Source organism: Peromyscus leucopus, chromosome 14, assembly GCF_004664715.2.
Source record: "Peromyscus leucopus breed LL Stock chromosome 14, UCI_PerLeu_2.1, whole genome shotgun sequence".
Taxonomy (NCBI): Eukaryota; Metazoa; Chordata; class Mammalia; order Rodentia; family Cricetidae; genus Peromyscus; species Peromyscus leucopus.
Window position 1 is genome coordinate 85,775,231 of NC_051075.1, and position 20,032 is coordinate 85,795,262.

A 20,032-nucleotide genomic window follows, 5' to 3' on the forward strand; every position below is an offset into this window, starting at 1 on the left:
CCAATAATAACAGAAAAAACAAATTTTGAATAGTCTTCTAGGTTTCTCTTTACAACATCTAGAGCATATTTTTGACATTATTAGTAGAAATTAGTACTTTAAAACATGTTTGTTCTTTTTTTTCAGTATTTATAATACTTTCAGGTGGAAAAGTTATATTGAGGTAATTTTAAAATAGGTCTAAGTAGAATAGGAGGGAAAAGAAAATGCTACCATTCACAAACAACTGACAGAGGGTATATGTAGGTGTGTGTGTGTATATATCTCATATCTATCACTTATTCTAAAATTCAATGTAAGGAACTTATGTTAAGGTAATATGTACAGAGGTTAAACTTTGTGGGTGGCCATTTCAGTGATCATAATAATATAGAAGAGTTGAAAGGAGTTTTAACACCTGTGGTGGTTTGAACATAATTGCCCCCCCCCCATGAGCTCATAGGGAGGGGCACTGTAAAGAAGTGTGGCTTTGTTGGAGTAAGTATGGCCTTGTTGGAGGAAGTGTGTCACTGTGGAGGCAGGCTTTGAGGTCTCATACATGCTTAAGCCATGCCCAGTGTCTCAGACCACTTCCTGTTGCCTGCAAATCAAGATTTAGGACTCTCAGCTACTTTTCCAGCATCATGTCTGCCTACATGCCACCATGTCACACCATGATGATAATGGACTAAACCTCTGAAAATGTAAGCTAGCCCCAATTAAATGTTTTTCCTTTATAAGAGTTGGTGTGGTCATGGTGTCTCTTCACAGTAATAAAAATCCTAACTAACCCAACACCTTTCTAGGAGGATAGGTAAGAAACAGGGCTATTTAATAGCTACCTATCAGGAATGCATTATGTGAGGCTCTAGAGCTACAGTCATGTGCATTATAGATATTGATATTCTGGTAGAAAGATAGACAGGATATAAAGAGCAAGAATTTAAGGTGTATTTGAAGGGAGTAAACAAGAGACAGGTTACGGAATAATTCCTGTACATGCATTGTTGAGTGTACATGGGTTGGAAGAGATAGTACAAATAATAGAATGCTTTAAGAAAAGTTTCTTTGAGGAATTAATATTAGAGCTGCATCTAAAATGTAAAAGAGAGTTAATCATTAAAAATCAGGGAGAGGAGCTGGCAAGATGATTCAGTAGGTAAAGGCACTTGTTTCCCAGCTGACAACCTGAGTTTGATCCCTAGGGCCAAAATGTAGTAGAAGGAGAAAACAGATTCCCAGGAACTGACCTCTCACCTCCACATACATGACATGGAAAGTGAGTAATCCCATTTTACTTCCTGCCAAATAAATTATATACATGGAGAAAGAACAGGTCTCTCCTAGGATGGACAATGCAGAAAAAAATGTGTGGCATGATCCAAGAACTTGTTTAGCTAGTTGAAAATGCAGGAGAAAGATGGCACAGCACAGACCTTTAGAGATCATGTACTCTCTCCATTTTGTTGCAGGGGAAGTAAAAGGTCACCAGAATAGCCAGGCACAGGGTGGTCCTACATGCTGAGCTTTGTAAAAGACCACTCTGGCATCTTTGTTGAGAATGGGTAAAAGTGATAACAATGGGAGCAGAAGTTACTGCAATGAGTCATGGGAAAGGATAAGGGCTTAGATGAGAGCTGTAGCACCTAAGGTACAAAAATGTAGAGAAATGCTAAGATTCTTGCTACTAAGCCTGATGGCCTGAGTTTGATCCTTAGAACTTACATTATAGAAGGAGAGAACGAATTCTCACAAGATGTCCTTTGACTTATACATGTTCAAAGTGACATGTATACACACACACACACACACACACACACACACACACACACACAGGCAGTCACACATACAATCAATCAATCAATAAATGTAAAAAGAACTTTTAGAAAGTGCAGAGTCTAGATATATTTTGGAAATAAAAATGATCAGACTAATGGACTTTCAGACAGACAGACAGACAGACTGCCTTCTTTGCCATAAAGACAACCAGAAGACTGTGAGGAAAAACAACTCCCTCTCCACTGTTTCTAATCACTTTAAATTCCATATACCTTGAGAAATATGTCCTGCTTCTTGATTGCCAGCTTACACACCCATCCCTGAACTCAGTACCCCTCATAATTCCTAAGAGGGAGGGAGAATCTGAAAAGTTCTCCCCATGGTGCTTCCTGCATCTATGGCAATGCCCCTTTTACATGGGAGTCTCCACCTATAGCACTCTCTTTGAAGCAGCAGACAGACCCTGGTGACCTCTTTACTATGGCATAGGTGTTTTGATTTCTCAGTGCTTTGTATTTTGTGTTTATAACAATAAAACAATTCTTTGTTTAATATACCCTTTCAAACAAAGTGGTCAATAGAACAGGATACAAGGAATGAAATCAGGGGAGAGGCCAAGGATGACTTTCTGGCTTTTGTTGATTAGTGTGGTCAGTAGAGTGCCATGTGCAGACATGGGGTACTGGGGATAGGACAGATTTTCAGACACTATCAAGAGATCTGGTTTGGACATATTAAAGGTCCTGAAATGGGAGTTTGGAGACTGAAGGACTGGAGAAGGCACTAGGATGGAGATGGAATTAGAAAGTCAGAGCTTCCAGGCAGAATTCCAACAAACAGCAAAAACCATTCTGGGAGACAAAATATAAAAATGTAGGTCAAGAAAAGAGGGACAAGGGCTGTGCTCAGGAATTCTGTAGACAGGTGGTATTTGGCCTGAAGAAAGTACAGTGGTTGGAAGTCAAGGGAGTTAAGCACTCAGTAAAACCAGAGAACAAAGCAAGACTGGTGCTCACTGAGGACTTAACACAGATTTGTCTACTACTCAACCTTGTTTCCATCTCCAAAATGAAATAGTTGTTTGTCTGATACAACATTCCCAGCTGAGGTTTAAAAAGGCTACTCTGTCATCTTAGTTCAGCTCTCTGAACAAAACCCTGTCGTTCTGGTGGTCTCATTTTTGTGCTTCTGTTTATGTCTTTGTTGTTTATGACCAATCCTAAGCATCAAGCTGAAGTGGCATCCAGCAGAATGGTGGTACATGCCTTTAATCCTATCAGGAGGCATAGGCAGGTAGACTTTAGGGTAGCCTATTGTACATAGAGAATTCTATGCTGCCCAGGGTTACATAGTCAAACAGACCCTGTGTCAAAAAACAAACAAAAATACTAATAGCTTTCTTTTAAAAAATTGACAAAGACATCCTAAAATGTATGTAGGAGTGTATAGGACTCATAATAGCTGGGATAATTTAAAAAAGGAAATTGTGCTGAAACTTATTTTCTGATTTTACTTATTTATTAACTAAATAGATACCATAGTAAAGAAGAAAACAGTATGGTGCTAGTGTAAAGACAAATGTATTGATAATTATAAGATTTCAGAGGCTAGAAATTAATCCTTACAGTTCTAGATAGTTGGCTTGTACCAAGTTGTGTGGTTGAGAAAGTATAGCCTTGTCTTTAAAAATGTGGTGGGACATGTGAGAAAGATGAGATAAGACCCTTCCTTAGTCACAAATTAACTCAAAATGGACCACAGGTCTACAGGTAAGAACTAAACCATGGAAACTTCTAGAAGAAAAACAGTAACTCTGGGTTTCTCAAAAAATTCTTAAATTCAAAAGCACAATCCATAAAAAATTCGATAAATTGAAATTCATCAAAATGTAAAACCTGTGTGCTCCAAAAGAAGCCTTTAAGAAAATGAAAACACGATGGGAGAAAACAATTGCCTATCAAACCTGAGAAAGAATGTGTACTCAGAATTTATATAGGGCTCTTTCAGCTCAGGCATAAGACAATGTTGCAGTTTAAAACATGTGTACCTTTCAGAACACAGTCAACAAGTGTACCCACAGACAGATGTACCCACCAAGTCCATAAAAATGATGGAGACTGAGGAAGTGAATTTAGAATTTATTTACCTTCAATTAGTTTGTGTCTATGTAGACATGTGGCTGTGCCTAACATATCAATAGTGCGTAGTGGCACATTCTTGGAACTTTACCCTTGGATGGAGATTAAAGAAGGATGATCACGAATTCAAAGCTACCCTCAGCTACGTGGAGAGTTCTAAGCCTCACCCATACAGACCATTTTAAAAAGCAAGTAAATGAACAGTCAAGGCCCAGAGAAAATACTAGGTGTTACTCTGGTCTGTCTGAAGACTTTGAAAATTTCAGTGAAAAAGTATAGAAATCTAGTCAAGAAACACAGTAAAGAAGAAACATTTTAACTCAGCATGTGGTGGTTAATAAAGTCAAACCTACTATTTACCTCATAATTTATAAAACAGAATGCTTTTATGATTTTTATTATTCAGATTTTGTGATTGTTAATCTGGATACAACTTAGTCTTAATTAAACTTTGCTACTTTTTAATTTTATTTTAAGAATTACTTGCTTCACTGTATTCATTTAATTCATCTTCCTCCTGTACTTCTTTTTAATGCCTTCCCATTTTTTTTTCTTTTGTGATGCTGAGTGTCAAACCCAAGGCCTTACAGATGCTAACCTCTTCCAGTAAATTCTATTGTTAGCTCATCTTTTCAAATTTGAAAATCTACTTAAATCACATTTTTCTATAATAGTTGAAAAGAAAATAATTTTTACAAGAGGAAAAACAAATCCTTTGCCCTCTAAGAGATGTACTGCAGTTCTAGGAACAAAACTGGCATAAAAACACAGATCCTCACAGTTTTTCTGTTGCTAACAATTTTTCCAAATAAAACTCAGAGAATACGACTACTTACTTTTTATTTTTTCATTCTTTTGTATGGGTAAAGTACTTATGTGTATGCTCACACACCTACAGAGGCCAGCATGCTGTCTTCCATTGTGCTCCATCTTGTCTTTTGAGACGGGGTCTTTTGAACTGATTTGACTAGAGTGTTTTGCTAATGAGCTCCAGGCATCTGTCTGTCTCCCTCTCCCTAGTGCCTGGCTTTAGTGAGGGTGGTGGGGATTTGAACTCAGATCCTCACACTTGCACAGCAAGCCCCTTACTGAAGGAGCCTTCTCCCCAGACTCACTCTTTAAATAGATGGAGAAATTATGTACTAATTATACCGTACATGGAATGAAAGAAAAGCACTTTTACTTTAATCACTTATATATAGTATGAATGATTAAGGTTTCCAGTTTTTTTTTTCTTATTGGTATTGGATAAAGCAGCATGCAAGAATAGGAACTTAATTCTTCATTTGGACTTACATAATGATATCTTCATTCAACTTCTCTCGAGACTGAGAACAGTTCTGATAGTTTGCTGTAAAAAAGTTGTCTTTCTTAGTGATAAAGAAAATTAATTAATAATTAGCCATAGTGTTTCATAAGTATCCTTCCAAACCAAATACATTTTTGCTTGCTTGTTTGCTTTTATAGAAAATGGAATCATTGTCTCTGGGTTCATGATCCTTTGATGCCTATGGTTTTAAAGGAAAACTTTCTCTTTTCTCAAGACATATTTTCCCAAAGTAAGAATAAAAGGTAACATGACCTTGTAGCTCACAAAAAGAGTTCTCTAGGACACCTTTAATAATTAGCTGAAAGTTAGGAGAGTTATAGCAGCACCGTCTCACTTTCTGCTCAAGGTTATGCTTTTTAGAATTAAATTCAACATGTCCCAGAGAGAGATTTAGAAAGTTCAAGAAATGCAGGTACATGTGGGGAAGTTCTAAAAGCTGTCACAGCAAAAAATGGACACAAATATCATTGAAATAGATTGGGTTATAACTAAGAGAACCACATAATAAAACTTTCAAACAGTCTGGCAGTGGTGGCACATACCTTTCTTTAATCCTGGCACTCAAGAGGCGGAGGCAGGTGGATCTCTGTGAGTTTGAAGTCAGTCTGGTCTATAGAATGAGTTCTAGAACAGCCAGGGTGTACTGTCTTCAAAAAAAAAATACTGACACACACACATAAAAAAACCCCAAAACCCCCAAAAACGTTTAAAACAATGTTTTAGTTAGAAGTCTTTGATGCAATTTTTTTTGTGTATTTTCTGCAAAAATATCATCTGTCATTAGCAATATCCAATTTCTTTCATAAACCCCTGTAATAAACACTTGGAAAGAACTTCAGACTTCATTGCTCTTCATTCGTTATATCCCATATACTAATGTCTGTGAATTTATTTATGTATGAATAATCATTACCCCCATTCCATTTTTGGACTCATGATACATAAATTTAACTATCCCATTTTAAAAAATCATAATTGATATAGAAAGAGTGAAGATAACAAATCCTAATAGAAATGTTAAATGAGATTTAACTCAACTACTAAGGATAATCAACACTGCTTCTAAAACGGTATCACATTGACATAGAAACAGTGTAATCTCAATTTCTGAGATTATATTAGTAGAAGTAGTTTAAGCAAAAGCCCAGTGTTTGCACAAAAGGGAACGGCTAATCAATGCTAGTCACTACTTTTATTTTATTTGTGGTAAATAAATAATCCTCCTTTATTATCCTCCAGAAAATTAACATTAATAATTAGCAAAGCTATCGTTAAAATGTTGAAAGAATGCACCTTATGTTACTACTTCTCTTCAAAGATTATTTTTATTTTATGTGTAAAAGTGTATTGCCTGCCTGTATGTACATCAGATACCCACGGAAATGAGAAGAGGGCATCAGATCCCCTGGAACTGTGGGTGCTGGGAACTGAATCCACATTCTCTGCAAAAGCAGCAAGTGCTCTTAACCACTGAACTACCTTTCCAGCCCCCAAATGCCTCTTTAGTAATGTGTTAATCTAACAATAATATATATATATAAAAACCACCTTACCTAAATACAAACTGCTCTTATGTTTACCACAGTGATGGTTAATCATGATTGTCACCTTGATTAGGTTGAGAAATGCTGGGAAAACTAGTAAAGCACCCTGTGTGGTGTGCGAGGGCATTTTCTGGGACAATTGTCACATGGGACAACAACTGCAGGGAAGCCTAGCCCTGAGTGCCAATAGGGGACAGGCTGGAAGAAAAGCAGAAGGAAGAGGTGGCCACCAGCTCAGGCTTGCTCTGGGCTGTCTTTGCTTCTTTACCAGGAGGTAAGCACTTTTGCTTTGCTGTGCACACCACCACACCCATTCCCTATGATGTTCTGCTTTATCACCGGCCCACAGCAGGAAATCACCCCACCATGGCCAAACCTTCCAAATGAATAGTCAAAATAAAACTTTCTCCCTTTTAACTTGTTTATGCTGTTTGTTCGTTCGTTTGTTTGTTTAGTGTGTGTAGGTCAGGATGCAAATTGCAGGAGTTAATTCTTCCCTTCTACTATGTGTGGTGATATTTTATTTGTGCTCTAATAAATAAAGATTACTTGGAGATCAAAGGAAAAAGCCAGCCACTAAACATAGAAGTCAGGTAATGGTAGCACCTGCCTTTAATCCTAGCAACCAGGAGGCAGAGATTAATCTGGATCTCTGTGAGTTCAAGACCACACTGGGAACAGAGCCAGGCATGGTGGTACATGCCTTTATTTCCAGCACTGGTTAACCATAGAGGTCTGGAGGTCTGGACAGATAGACAGGAAGTGATGTAGCTGAGCAGAGAGGGGAAATGAGATGGCAGGGCACAGAAAGGATATAGGTGTGAGTATACAGGAAACAGCTCTCTCTTTGGCTGAGGATTTCCTAGCAGTAAGAACGTGGCTGGCTTCTTTCTGCTTCTCTGATCTCTCAGTTTTCACCCCAATATCTGGCCCCAGGTTTTTTTTATTATTAATAAGACCATTTAGCAATTTGTCTCACAACTGTGTGGGTCTTGGAGATGAAATGTAGGTCGTCAGATTCCGCAGCAAGCACCTTGGCCCCTTAGCTGTCTCACTTGTTCTCTGTCAAGTATTTCACCACACTGATAAAAAATGCACCACAGCAATATCTGTTACGTGTGCACTACCTGTTTCTACCTAAAACAAGTGTCTTACTGCTGTGACAAGACGCCATTACTAAGGCAACTTCTAAAAGAAGGCATTTAGTTTGAAGCTCACGGTTCCAGGGGATTTGAGTCAATGATCATCATGTTGGGGAGTATGGAAGCAGGCCGGCAGGCACAGTGCTGGAGCAGTGGCTGAGACCTCACATCTGATCCACAAGCATGAGGCAGAAAGAGAAACAGTTGGAAGGTAGGGGTAGGAGAGAGAGGGAAGAAAGGAAGGAGTGGAGAGAGAGAGAGAGGGAGAGAGAGAGAGAGAGAGAGAGAGAGAGAGAGAGAGAGAGAGAGAGAGAGAGAATTGGAATGGCATGAACTCTTGAAACCTCAAAGCCCACCTCCAATGACACACCTCCTCCAACAATACCACACCTCCCAATCCTTCTCAAACAGTTCCACTAACAGGGAATCAAAGATTCAAATACATAAGCCTATTGGGGGCTATTCTCATTCAAACCACCACAGAAGGTAAGAATTATAGAATACATCAAACAAAATGAATCCTCATAAGAAGACTGCCTTACGCTGCTGGGTTTATCACAATCAGTAAATATCTACTCAGTGAATTGATGGATCAATATTCACAACAGAAGTAATTTAGCTTGTATCACTAAAATCAAATGTTTTTGTGTGGGGGCACAAAGGTCTTTGTGTCCACAGTTCACTAGGAAAACCAGGAATATTAAACACACAGGGGCCTCTCCTCAATGGAGGAGATAAAATACCTATTTTTCTGCCCAGAGAACTGGGAGTGGATATGGTTAATGACATTTTTGCTATCTGTGATAGCAGACCTCACCCACTTTTTGCTATAGAGGCAGATTTCACTCAAATCCTCCAGAATGTCTATCACAGACAATCCCTTTTTAGGTTCATTATTAGCTATAAAGCCTACCCTCATGGTCACATATACTTTGTAAAGGAGTGTCTAGTTAGTTACACCTTAAGTTTTATTGTGCATCTGGAATTGGAATGATTGTTTCCTGGAAACCTAGAATGGGACTTCTTGTTACCTGGAACTTTTCCCCAAATTGTACTGTGTTTTAAATATGCTGATAATGAACAGCCTGGAATTAACTTCTCAAAGTCTGATTCAGGTTAACAAAATCAATCTGAACTGAGTTTTCATTCTCACTCTTCGAAGGTTCATTTTACTGCCAGAACATCTGCAGGGTCCCCATCATTTTTGCACACACACACACATTTTTGCACACACACACACACACACAGTGTGTGTGTGTGTGTGTGTGTGTGTGTGTATTCACACACATGTCTGTAGGTGCGTGTGTCCATAGTTCCTGTAAACCACTTCTTTCCCCCTCCCTTCCCCTTCTCTCCTCCATCTCTTGTCCCCTCCCCTCTCTCTTTTTTTACCCCTTTGTCCTTTTCTGCCCCCACTTACTCTTGCCCTCTCTCCCCTCTCTCTTCCTTTTCCTTTCTCTCTCTTTCCACAACCCTTATGTGTCTTCGCAGACACACATCTTATTGCTGATTTTTCTGAAGAGCTCTAATACAGACTTTGGTTATTTAGTATCAAGTAACATAGACTTAAGTACATATTACACAAATAATGTTTTATAATGATCAATAAGATCAATGTCTGATTACTGTATTTAATGTGTTTGAGTCCCCCATAATACAGAAAGATCTTCAACTTACTTCTGTTAGTTTGGAGTAGGCATCCATTAATAAAATGGTCACTAATTTCTCCTAAAACCAGAGACATTAAGGGAACAGTGGCTCCATTTACTATGGATGCTAGTATTCCCAGGGTCATGAGGGCAATGTCCAGATTGTCAGCAAAGCGGAACTGAGAAAACAAAGCATGGAAATGTTGCTGTTGTAAAACTCAAGCAAAACTGCCAACCTGTAGCTCTTTCCACAAAGCAAATGTTATCTAACGAACTGATTATGAGATTAAATCAATCATAAACCATGAGCATGCCTTTATCTATACAGTAAAAAGGAAACAAACAAGCACCCAGTCTTAGCTCTTAAAGATTGACAGCAAGGTTTGAGGAGGGGCTGAAAAACAAATCAGCCCAAACAACACAAACTATACGAAAACATTCGTCAGATTCATGTAGGCATGATTCTGAAGCTTCTATTTGGAATGAATTAATATAAAGAGCTTGATGAAAAGACAATCAACAAATTTTCATTCATCAACATTGTTGCACTGCCGTCACTAACTGTAAACATCCTGCTGGTAAAAATGTGATGAATTATATTTTTAAAGTTCCTTACATTAAATTTGCCCCCAAACAATGCCTCTCTTGTAAATGAGGGACAATAATGATTTACAGGGATGTTTGTAGTAAGACAGAGGCCTGAAAGCCAAACATTGAATGCTCTATCTTGTAACAAGTCCCCACAACACCAATCTAAAACCAAACTGCTTATGCCCAGGGAGGAAGATTCGAATGTAAAGTATGCGTTAGATTTGAATAGCACTAGGCAGGATTAGTACATGTTGTATGTATGCAAACTATTTTTTGTTCACTCATTGTGATAGCTCAGCAGTAATTATGAAGTAACTGCCATAGCATTTTTCAGCACTACATATGATAAATAGGTGTCAGCTCCCATGTCTTTCACCAGCGTAGTGTGCTATTTTATTTTTTAGATTAAAAATTTTGAGAATTTCATATATGGATATATTTAATTTATGTAACTCTCTTTTCTCTCCCCTCTCCAAGTTGTCTCATGTCACCCCAAGTCCCTCTTGAATTCATAATCTCTTCTATAATTATTATCTTTACACACATACATACACACTCACACATGCATGCTTACATGCATAAACACCCCCACCCACACCCACACCATACACTACTAAATCTATTAATGTTGTCCACATGTGCATGTGTTTGGGGGGGGGGTGTTGTCTTGTTGATAAAGTTATGCACATTTTGATATTCCTAGGTTTTTAACTTTTGAAGTAGTCAGAAGTTGTTTCATGTGTGTTTTGCTGTGAAGATAATTTTGGTTGTCAATTTGAAACACCTGGGAAGAGAAAATCTCAACTGAAGAACTGTCTCCATCGGCATGTCCTGCAGGCATGCCTGTGAGGGTATTTGCCTGATTGTTAATTAATGCAGGAGGGCCCAGTCAACCGTGGGTACTACCATCCCTAGGCAGGTGGGCCTGGGTTATTAAATAAGTTATATGAACATGAGTCTGAGAATGAACCTCTCTGGTTTCTACTTCAAGCTTCTGCCTTGAGCTCCTGCCTTGGCTTCCCTTGATGATGGACTATACATATAGATTGAAATAAACTCCTTCCTCTCCAAGTTGTTTTTGGTCATGACATTTATCACATCGACAGAAACCAAGCTATAACAGTGGCTATGTTACTGACAACTAAGCGAAGAGATTAGTGTTGAGGGGTAGATCTTTAGGAAGAGATGCATGACAGGTTCTATTGCTGTTGAAAGGGAAAAATCAGTAGCCATCTTGAGAGATGCTGCCTCCTCCCCTCCTCCAAAGCTATTTGCTGACCAGCAGTTTTAGAAGTGACCAGAAGTTGAACTTATAAGGCTGGGACAATAAATCTATGTATCCTGGACTTGGCAAAACAAAATATGGGGAGTAATGGGCTCAACTAACCAGAAGTTGAACTCAGAAGGACTGGAACAATAAATCTGAATGTATATATCCTGGGTTCAACAAAAGCAGGATATATGGAGTAAAAAATTATGTCTCTAAGATACCCTGAATCCTGTTAGCCATCAGTAACCTCATGCTTATAGTTCAGCCAATAACTTCAAAGAACTCTCTCAACCCTAGCCCCCTCATCCAATCCCAAGCTGCATGTAAACCTTTCCTATATAAACCCCTTAAAGTGAGTGCTCTGGCAGTCCTCCTCCACCCTCTGTGTCGGATGTTGGACACGAGGATCAAGTCCCAGCCTTGCTTGTTTTGTTATTAAAAAACCTTTGTGTGCTTGCATTGGATATTGGCTCTGTGGTGGTCTTGCTTGGGGGTCTTGTGACCTGGGCACAACACTGTGAAGAAACATGATGACCCTGGCAACTCTTATAAAGGAAGCCATTTAATGGGGATTGGCTTAATGTTTCAGAGGTTTAGTTCATCATGGCAGGAAGCATGGGTGGTGTACAGGCAGACATGGTGCTGGAGAAGGAGCTGAGAGTTCAATATATTGATCCACAAGCAGCAGGAGACTGTTGCACTGGTTGTAGCTTGAGCATATATGAGACCTCAAAGCCCACAACCACAGTGACACACTTCCTCTAACAAGGCCACACCTACTCCAACAGGGCCACACCTCCGAATGGGCCAAGCATCCAAACATGAGTCTGTGGGGGCCATACCTATTCAAACCACCACTACCGTGTTCTTTGGATATAACTCCAAATATATGTGTTGGTATGTTTCCTGACAGACAGGATTTACATAACAATTATTTAAAAGCTCTTTGTACCAGCTTTACTTTTGTGTGTCCTATAACTCAAGTATGTGGAATTCAGCAATAGGATTTAGTATCAAGTTCTGGAGGGAAACTGAGAGCAATGCCAATGTCCTGTAATGCTTGGGGGAGGTTTGTGGCACTCCAATGACCAATAATATGGAAAGAGGCACCAAATTCAAGGCACTGGGCTTTTTATTTAATAGCCTATGCCACTCTGGGGAGGCATTGTCCCCATATTGTAGGGTAACTCAATTTAAACATTTTTTTATAAACACACATTATACACACACACACAACACACACACACATATGCTGTGGATATCACTCTATATAAATAAAACACTGATGGCCAGTGACCAGGCAGGAAGTATAGGCGGGACAAAGAGAGAGGAGAATTGGGGAAACAGGAAGAAGGAGGAGAGACACTGCAGCCACCGCCAGGACAAGCAACATGTAGAGACTCTGGTAAGCCACCAGCCACGTGGCAAGATATAGATTTATAGAAATGGGTTAATTTAAGATAAAAGAACAGTTAGCAAGAAGCCTGCCATGGCCATACAGTTTATAAGTGATATAAGCGTCTGAGTGATTATTTTATAAGTGGATTGTGGGACTGCGGGGCTTGGGGAACCTGGAGAGAAGCCCTCCAGCAACAAATGGCGCCCAACGGCTCGAGTTTCCACCTTAAAAATATTTAATAACCAATTCTAAACAGAGCCAAAACCAGGTTCCTGCTTCTTGTCTCATACGGGCAGCTAGATGCGACAAAACGCAAGTTTGGACACTGGCGGGTTCCTGGCGGGTGCGTTTGACCGGCAGTATGGCAGAAATGAGGCATCTGCCAGCGCCAAATTAAGCTGTGTGGTAGATTTAGTCTTTACTAGTATTTTTTTTTTTTTTTAAAAAAAGAGGTTTCTGGGCTACACGCTGCTTTGATAAAAGCTTAGACCCACTATTTCTGAGACTTGATGACTCCCAGAGCTGGCGGAAAACATACCACTGCCATGTTGGGAAGCTGAAGTGGGCGGAGCCAGCAGCCACAGCGCCGTTTCAGGCTTACAATGGTACAGTTTAAAGCAATAGGCTCAAGGCTCAAGGTAATATAAAACATAAGCCACATAAAGATGGCTACCACACAGAAAATCTGGATTATGTTCTCTTTGATATTCATAACTAAAGAAAAACATTTGATTACAAAAGCTGTTGAGTTATGCCAAAATGTATATTTTAAAGGTACCTTGACTTCAAAATTTGGATATAAGGATATGTTACTTTGGAAAAGAGGTTCTGCTTTTGTTTCCACAGAAAGCCAGAGGCTGTGGACTTGTTCCAGATTAAGATACATCAGGTTTCACCAGCCAAGACCCCCTGAAAGGACTCCGATGACACCATGGCCCAGAGGATCCAACATCCAGATCGGTTTCAAGGCAACTGGTTCACACAATACAGCCTCACGGACTACCCCATAGGTCTAAAATTTTCTTTGCGTCCCCATAAGATACAGCGCCCCCCTCCAGCAGGAAGTAGTAAGAGATGCTACGCCCAAATTCCCAAATATACCAAGCTGGCTTTAGAGGTGGAATTGGCTCACTCCCCCTCTAAACCCAGACATATTGCTTAAAAAAAAAAAAAATGGTTAAGGGATTCTTGTGTCCCAAATCAGAAGAGCCCTCTGGTGTGGGACAGAGAAAAACCAATATTTTTATTTAAAACAGGTTGATTATAAATGTGATCTCTTTCTAAAAAAGAAAAGGGGATATGATATATAGGAGGATATGGAGATGATAAGATAAAAGGGTAGATTAATGAACCTACTTTTAAAGAACAACTTGTTTAAAATGTTTTACATTGGTATAGATTTTAGTTTATGTTTAAAATGTTTTACATTGGTATAAATTTTAGTTCATTGATACAAACTTGAAGTTAATTTTGTTATACTGTATATATATATATATATATATATATATATATATATATATTTCTATTCTTGTTTGAGGTATTATGTTTATATAACTCATTTAAAATTGTAATGGATAATTAAAAAATAGATTAATAATTAGTCATCTATGATAATCATATCTGTAGCCATGTTAGTTAAGTCTTCTAGGTATACATAGATATATTTCAGATAGATAGGTAATCTTCAAACACTTCATAGACCTGGAGAATATGGCATTTAAATAACTTAGAATTCTGTTGATGTGAGACACAATTGCTCCTGGCTGCACCAATTTGATCCCAAGAGAATGTTGGGCTTCTAAGACATTTCCATTTGGAAGTTTGTCTTTTTGGCACAAAATGGCCTACTGGGCAAAGAACTGCCCTTGCCTTGATGGCTGACAGTACAAATACAATGCTGTCCTTTCTGGACAAGCGGGACACAAGGAAAGCGACCACTGTACTCTGCCAAGACAGGGTAAGATGGTCTCTTAAAATTCCTGCTTCTAAAAATGGTCTGTCAGATACTCTAGGCCTGTAGCCAATTTGAATGCACCAACAATGCTGAGAAACATCAGGTGACTGTCCAGGCTGCCAGCTGTCTTGGTCTACTCTTGCAAGATTCCCGAAAGTTGCTTGCATCCATCTACCATTTCTCAGGTACCATTATGTTCCTTCTCAGGTCTTTGATGTGGTTGAAAACTAGATAGTTATAATTTCCTCAGTTATGATAAAAGATAAGTTAGATATAAAACCTTAAACTCACAAATATAACATAGATAGGACATCTTCTTTAATATTGTAACTATAATTCTTACTCGGTAATTGTTTTGTTATATGTAAATTTTACCATGTTAAAGTTAAAACCTTCCTTTTTAAAAAAAGAAGAAAGGGGAAGTGCTGTGGATATCACTCTATGTAAATAAAACACTGATGGCCAGTGACCAGGCAGGAAGTATAGGCGGGACAAAGAGAGAGGAGAATTGGGGAAACAGGAAGAAGGAGGAGAGACACTGCAGCCACCGCCAGGACAAGCAACATGTAGAGACTCTGGTAAGCCACCAGCCACGTGGCAAGATATAGATTTATAGAAATGGGTTAATTTAAGATAAAAGAACAGTTAGCAAGAAGCCTGCCATGGCCATACAGTTTATAAGTGATATAAGCGTCTGAGTGATTATTTTATAAGTGGATTGTGGGACTGCGGGGCTTGGGGAACCTGGAGAGAAGCCCTCCAGCAACACACATATATGTACAGACACACACACATATATGTATACACACACACACACACACACAAGCTTCTACAATAGTAAGTTTCCAAAAGCCTTTAGTGTTACGTTATCCCTTCTCAATATTTTTTCTTCTACCCTGTCCTCTCATCCACCCCACTTAATGCTTTTTACTCTACTGAAAGCTTCATCATGTCTGACTAGCTTTCAGAGTGCTAGAAGGTGAAATTCCAGCTACTGGGAGAGAAAAGTAATCAACAGTCTCACTCCACTGTAAACCCTGTGAGCTTCAATAGCAACTGGCTTGGCAAGATATGTCTTATGGTGCATTAATGGCACAAACATGGACATAACCAGCCACTTTCTGATTGGATTTAAGGCCTGTTCTACAAGATGTAACTCATGCCTGATATTGTCAACTGGGCAAAATCCAATGGCTTGGTAGGTTGCAGACTCTAGGGCAGAACTATAATGACTCCCTTTCTATTTCCCCATTTTTTTCCCATACAGAGGCTGCAAATTACCAAATGTGAGTGTCCCATGTGCTATTGTCAATTCCTACAATTTCTTTCTTTCTTTCTTTCTTTCTTTCTTCCTTCCTTTCTTTCTTTCTTTCTTTCTTTCTTTCTTTCTTTCTTTCTTTCTTTCTTTCTTTCTTTCTTTTTTTTTTTTTTGAGACAGGGTTTCTCTGTGTAGCTTTGGAGATCTACTTGCTCTGTAGATCTCGAACTCACAGAGATCTGCCTGCCTCTGCCTCCCAGAGTGCTGTGGTTAAAGGCATGCACAACCACTGCCTGGCTAATTCCCACCATTTCTAACGCACACACTTGTGTCCCGGCTTTGCTTACTATCTCAATAGGTCCAACAGCTCGATTTCCTGCTTTCGGCAGTTGTTCTTGTGGAGGTCTGAAAAATAAATATGAGATGGAGAAGGTATAGTATGAACATAATTTGCAAAATTCTCCAGTTAACATTTTGCCAACATTAACAAAGTGTGAAATATTACCTTTGGCAGCAAATTTATACATATTGTTAAATTTCAAAAGCAGATTTAATGTCAGGGAGTGCAAATTTTTTAAAGAAAAGTCACTGGATATGGGCAGTGGTTCTCTGTATAGAAATGAATACATCTGGAGTGAAAATGTTTACATTGTGTTAAAATATGCACAGTGTATGCCAACATTGTAACCATTTTAAGTGACAAAGGGCACCGAAGGCACCCTTCACACCATCCACAGAACTCTGTTATTCTGCAATACTGATTCCTCGTACCTTGACCATCTTCCTTGTCCTGTTCCCTCAGCCACCATTCTGCTTCTTGTCTCCACGAACCTGACAACCCTAGATGTCTCATCCAAGTGAAATCATACAATGCTTTCCCTTTAAGCCTCCAAGGCTCATTTTGGAATTACTCACTAGCAGGATAGCTTTGAGTTTCCTCCATGTTGCAGCCTATCAGAATCCCCCATACCCCATAGTAAGGCAGATTGCTATTCTCGCTGTACCTGTCCTGTTACCTTTTCGAATCAGTCAGCACACACTAGGATTTTTTCCACGCTTTGGAGTTTGCTAACAATGCTTCCATGACTATGAACATACACCCTGCTTTCAAACTTTTGGGTGTGTGCCCAGAAACAGAGTTGCTAAATCATATACCAATCATGCTTTTAATTAAATGACTTTATTTATTTATATTTATTTATTTATTTATTTATTTATTTACTTATTTAGTGTGTGTGTGTGTGTGTGTGTGCGTGCATGCATGCGCGCGCGCACCACAGCACATGGATGGAGGACAGAGGATAACTTTTGGGAGTTTTCTCCTTCTACTGTAGGATCCAGGGATTAACTGAGGGCAACAGTTTTGCCCAGCACGCAGTTTTACTCAGTGAGACACTGCTCTAGCCCTGTTTTTTAATTTTTGAGGAAGGCTGTGTAGTTTCCAGAACGTTCCTAAAAACAGCACACGAGGAGGCTGCTGCTTCACACCACTTGTCCTTGTTTCCTCTAAGACAGTAGCATCCTAAGCGTGAAGTGGCGAATTTAAAAAAAATAAAAATTCAGCCTTCTCTAATACAATGTCGCAGAGTCGTTGTGATCTTCACAAGAACTGAGTTCTGTTGGGTGCATTGCGTGGGATACTCTGAATTTCGTCCTCCCTTTGAAAGTATCTTAGCTCACATTTGGAGGACACCCGAATGCAACACGTGACTTTTGGACATTGACTTCCTATCAAACACGCACAATTCTGAAACACGTAACACATTTAAAGAAGGGAACAAGGTAAGTGGTCTCAAAGGTGCCCTTCCACGTCTTCTCTCCAGCTTTGAAACGTACTGTTCTGTCAGCCTTCATGGATGACAAGCTGTGCAGTTTTTTGTCACTGTGATGAATTTCTGTGTCCCTTCTCCTGCTGCAGGTTAATGGTTAATTTATGTACAGGCCAGTGTCCGGGAGGAGGCTTAGATGAAACAAACAAACAAAACCCCAGTGCTTTGAAACGGTAAAGCCCTTTCCCCATGGATGACTTCAGCTTCTGTCACTTGATTAAATTTCATCTGAGGAAGACCATTTCCTTCCCCCCGACCTTCCCAGGGTTTACGTCAGTTTACGGCAGTTTCCTCTGCCGCAGGCTGGCTCCCACTCAGCGGCTGCCAAGGTGCAGGTGCAGAGGTTGGGCACCTTCGGGGTCGCAGCTCACAGGCCCCGTGTGCTCTCTGCTTGGCTGCAAGCCGAAGTAAGTCAGTGATTCAGTAATTAATTTTATTTGGCCCAAAGCACCCACATTTCTGTTCCTATCGTCAACTGAGCCATGCCTACCTCGTCAGAATCTTGCCTAGATTTTGAGGCCAGAGCTAACCCCCTTATTCCAGGAATCCCGCTTTTCAAAACCACCCAACCCAACCTTTAATCTTTGCCACGGGCTGTTTTCTTGGATCCTCTTCAGTCTTGTCTCCTCTAAGTGAAGTCAGCTGTGAAGTTGCAGTTACGCCCGGTAACCAGCAAAATTGTCACTTCTCTAGTTTTTCCGAGGTGGCGAACGTTTGCCGTTGTGTTCCCACTGGCCTGCTCGCTTCTGTGGTCTACGGCTGTATATGAAGAATCCCACAAGGTCAGTGGTGCTGTGACCATTTTAAAGATGAGTGAACTGAACCACAAAATAAACAATCCTAGTTTACATAGCTAGGGATTGAACTTGGCTATGAATCCCAAGCTTGAGTTTTCATCTACAAAGTCATGATGCTGATGAAATGTGAGCAGAAGGTAAGATTTATTTGGTCCACAGGTGATGCTGAAGTGCTCAAATGAAATCTAAAACAAATTTGTCTCCTCATCACCCCCTCTTGTCATCATCTGTGTTGTAGAAATTAAGGAACATTCAGTTTATAAGAAAGCAGCTCAACAAGATGGGAAATTAACACAGAACAAAAGATTAAAGGCATGTGTGTGGGATGCAACTCTCTTGGCTTTCAAAGTGCTCCCAATACTTATTTTTTATGTTTTAAATAATAGCCATTAATTCAGCCATTGTGAAAAATAGTGTGGGGTGTCTTTAAAAAACGCAAATAAGGCCCGGCATGGTGGCTCATGTCTTTAATGCCAGCATTCAGGAGGCAGAGGCAGGCAGATCTCTCTGAATTCTAGGTCAACCTGGTCTACATAGTGAGTTTCAGGACAGCCCACGGCTACATAGAGAGACCCTGTCTCAAAAATCAAAACAAAACAATAACAAAACTATAAATAATAGCTGGGCTGGAGGAATTGATCAGTGGTTGGAAGCATGAACCATTCTTCTAGAGGATCAGAGTCCTGTTTTCAGCACCCACATTGGGTGGCTTACAGCCACGTGTGACTCCAGCTCCAAGGGATCTGACCTCTGTCACCTCCACAGGACACCTGCACACACGCAGACATACACTCATACACATAATTGAAAATAATAAATATGAAACACCCCATTAAAATAGAATAACTACAAGTATGTCTTGAAAGGAATTATAATCAGTATGTCAAAGAGTTGTCTGCACATCCATGTTTAGTGCATGAGTATTGATACTAGTAAAAACCAAAATGCCCACCAGTGGATAGATAACAAATATGTGGCATAGATACATAGTACAATAATAGCCAGCCTTCTTATTTTATGTCTATTTATTTATATTTTAAAGATTCATTTAATGTGTATGCATGTCTTGCCTGTATGTGTATCATTTGTAGTGCATGAGTCCATAGAGGTCAGAAAAAAAAATAAGATTCCCTGGAACTGGATTTATGAATGGTTATAAATCATCAGGCGGGTACTGGAAACCAAACCTGGGTCCTTCACAAGAGTAGTAAGTGCTCTTTACTGCTAAACCATCATCCCTTATTCCTTATTTTTTTTTTAAAGTTAAATTTTTAGTTTTTAAGTGTGTGTGTTTGAATGTACATGTGTGTGCAGTTTCTCATGGAGGTGTGAAGTGGGTGTTGGATCCCCTGGAACTGGGGTTACAAGCAGTT

General features: G+C 39.6%; 1 protein-coding gene and 1 long non-coding RNA gene across 2 annotated transcripts in view; one reads left to right on the forward strand and one right to left on the reverse strand.

Moving 5' to 3' along the window:
* The window catches only part of Abcb5 (ATP binding cassette subfamily B member 5), a 90,508-nt gene extending 73,666 nt beyond the window's left edge, over positions 1-16,842 (reverse strand). The window contains exons 1-4 of the mRNA XM_037211011.1: positions 16,805-16,842; positions 16,381-16,438; positions 9,590-9,740; positions 5,193-5,247 (exon numbers count right to left, since the gene is read on the reverse strand). Of these exons, the coding sequence (XP_037066906.1) occupies positions 5,193-5,247; positions 9,590-9,740; positions 16,381-16,438; positions 16,805-16,842 (302 nt within the window). The remainder of the gene's footprint in view (positions 1-5,192; positions 5,248-9,589; positions 9,741-16,380; positions 16,439-16,804) is intronic.
* A 1,316-nt stretch (positions 16,843-18,158) lies between these two features.
* LOC114701034 overlaps positions 18,159-20,032 on the forward strand; it is a 105,884-nt gene continuing 104,010 nt past the window's right edge. The window contains exons 1-2 of the long non-coding RNA XR_005092888.1: positions 18,159-18,269; positions 18,556-18,644. This is a non-coding gene — a long non-coding RNA (uncharacterized LOC114701034). The remainder of the gene's footprint in view (positions 18,270-18,555; positions 18,645-20,032) is intronic.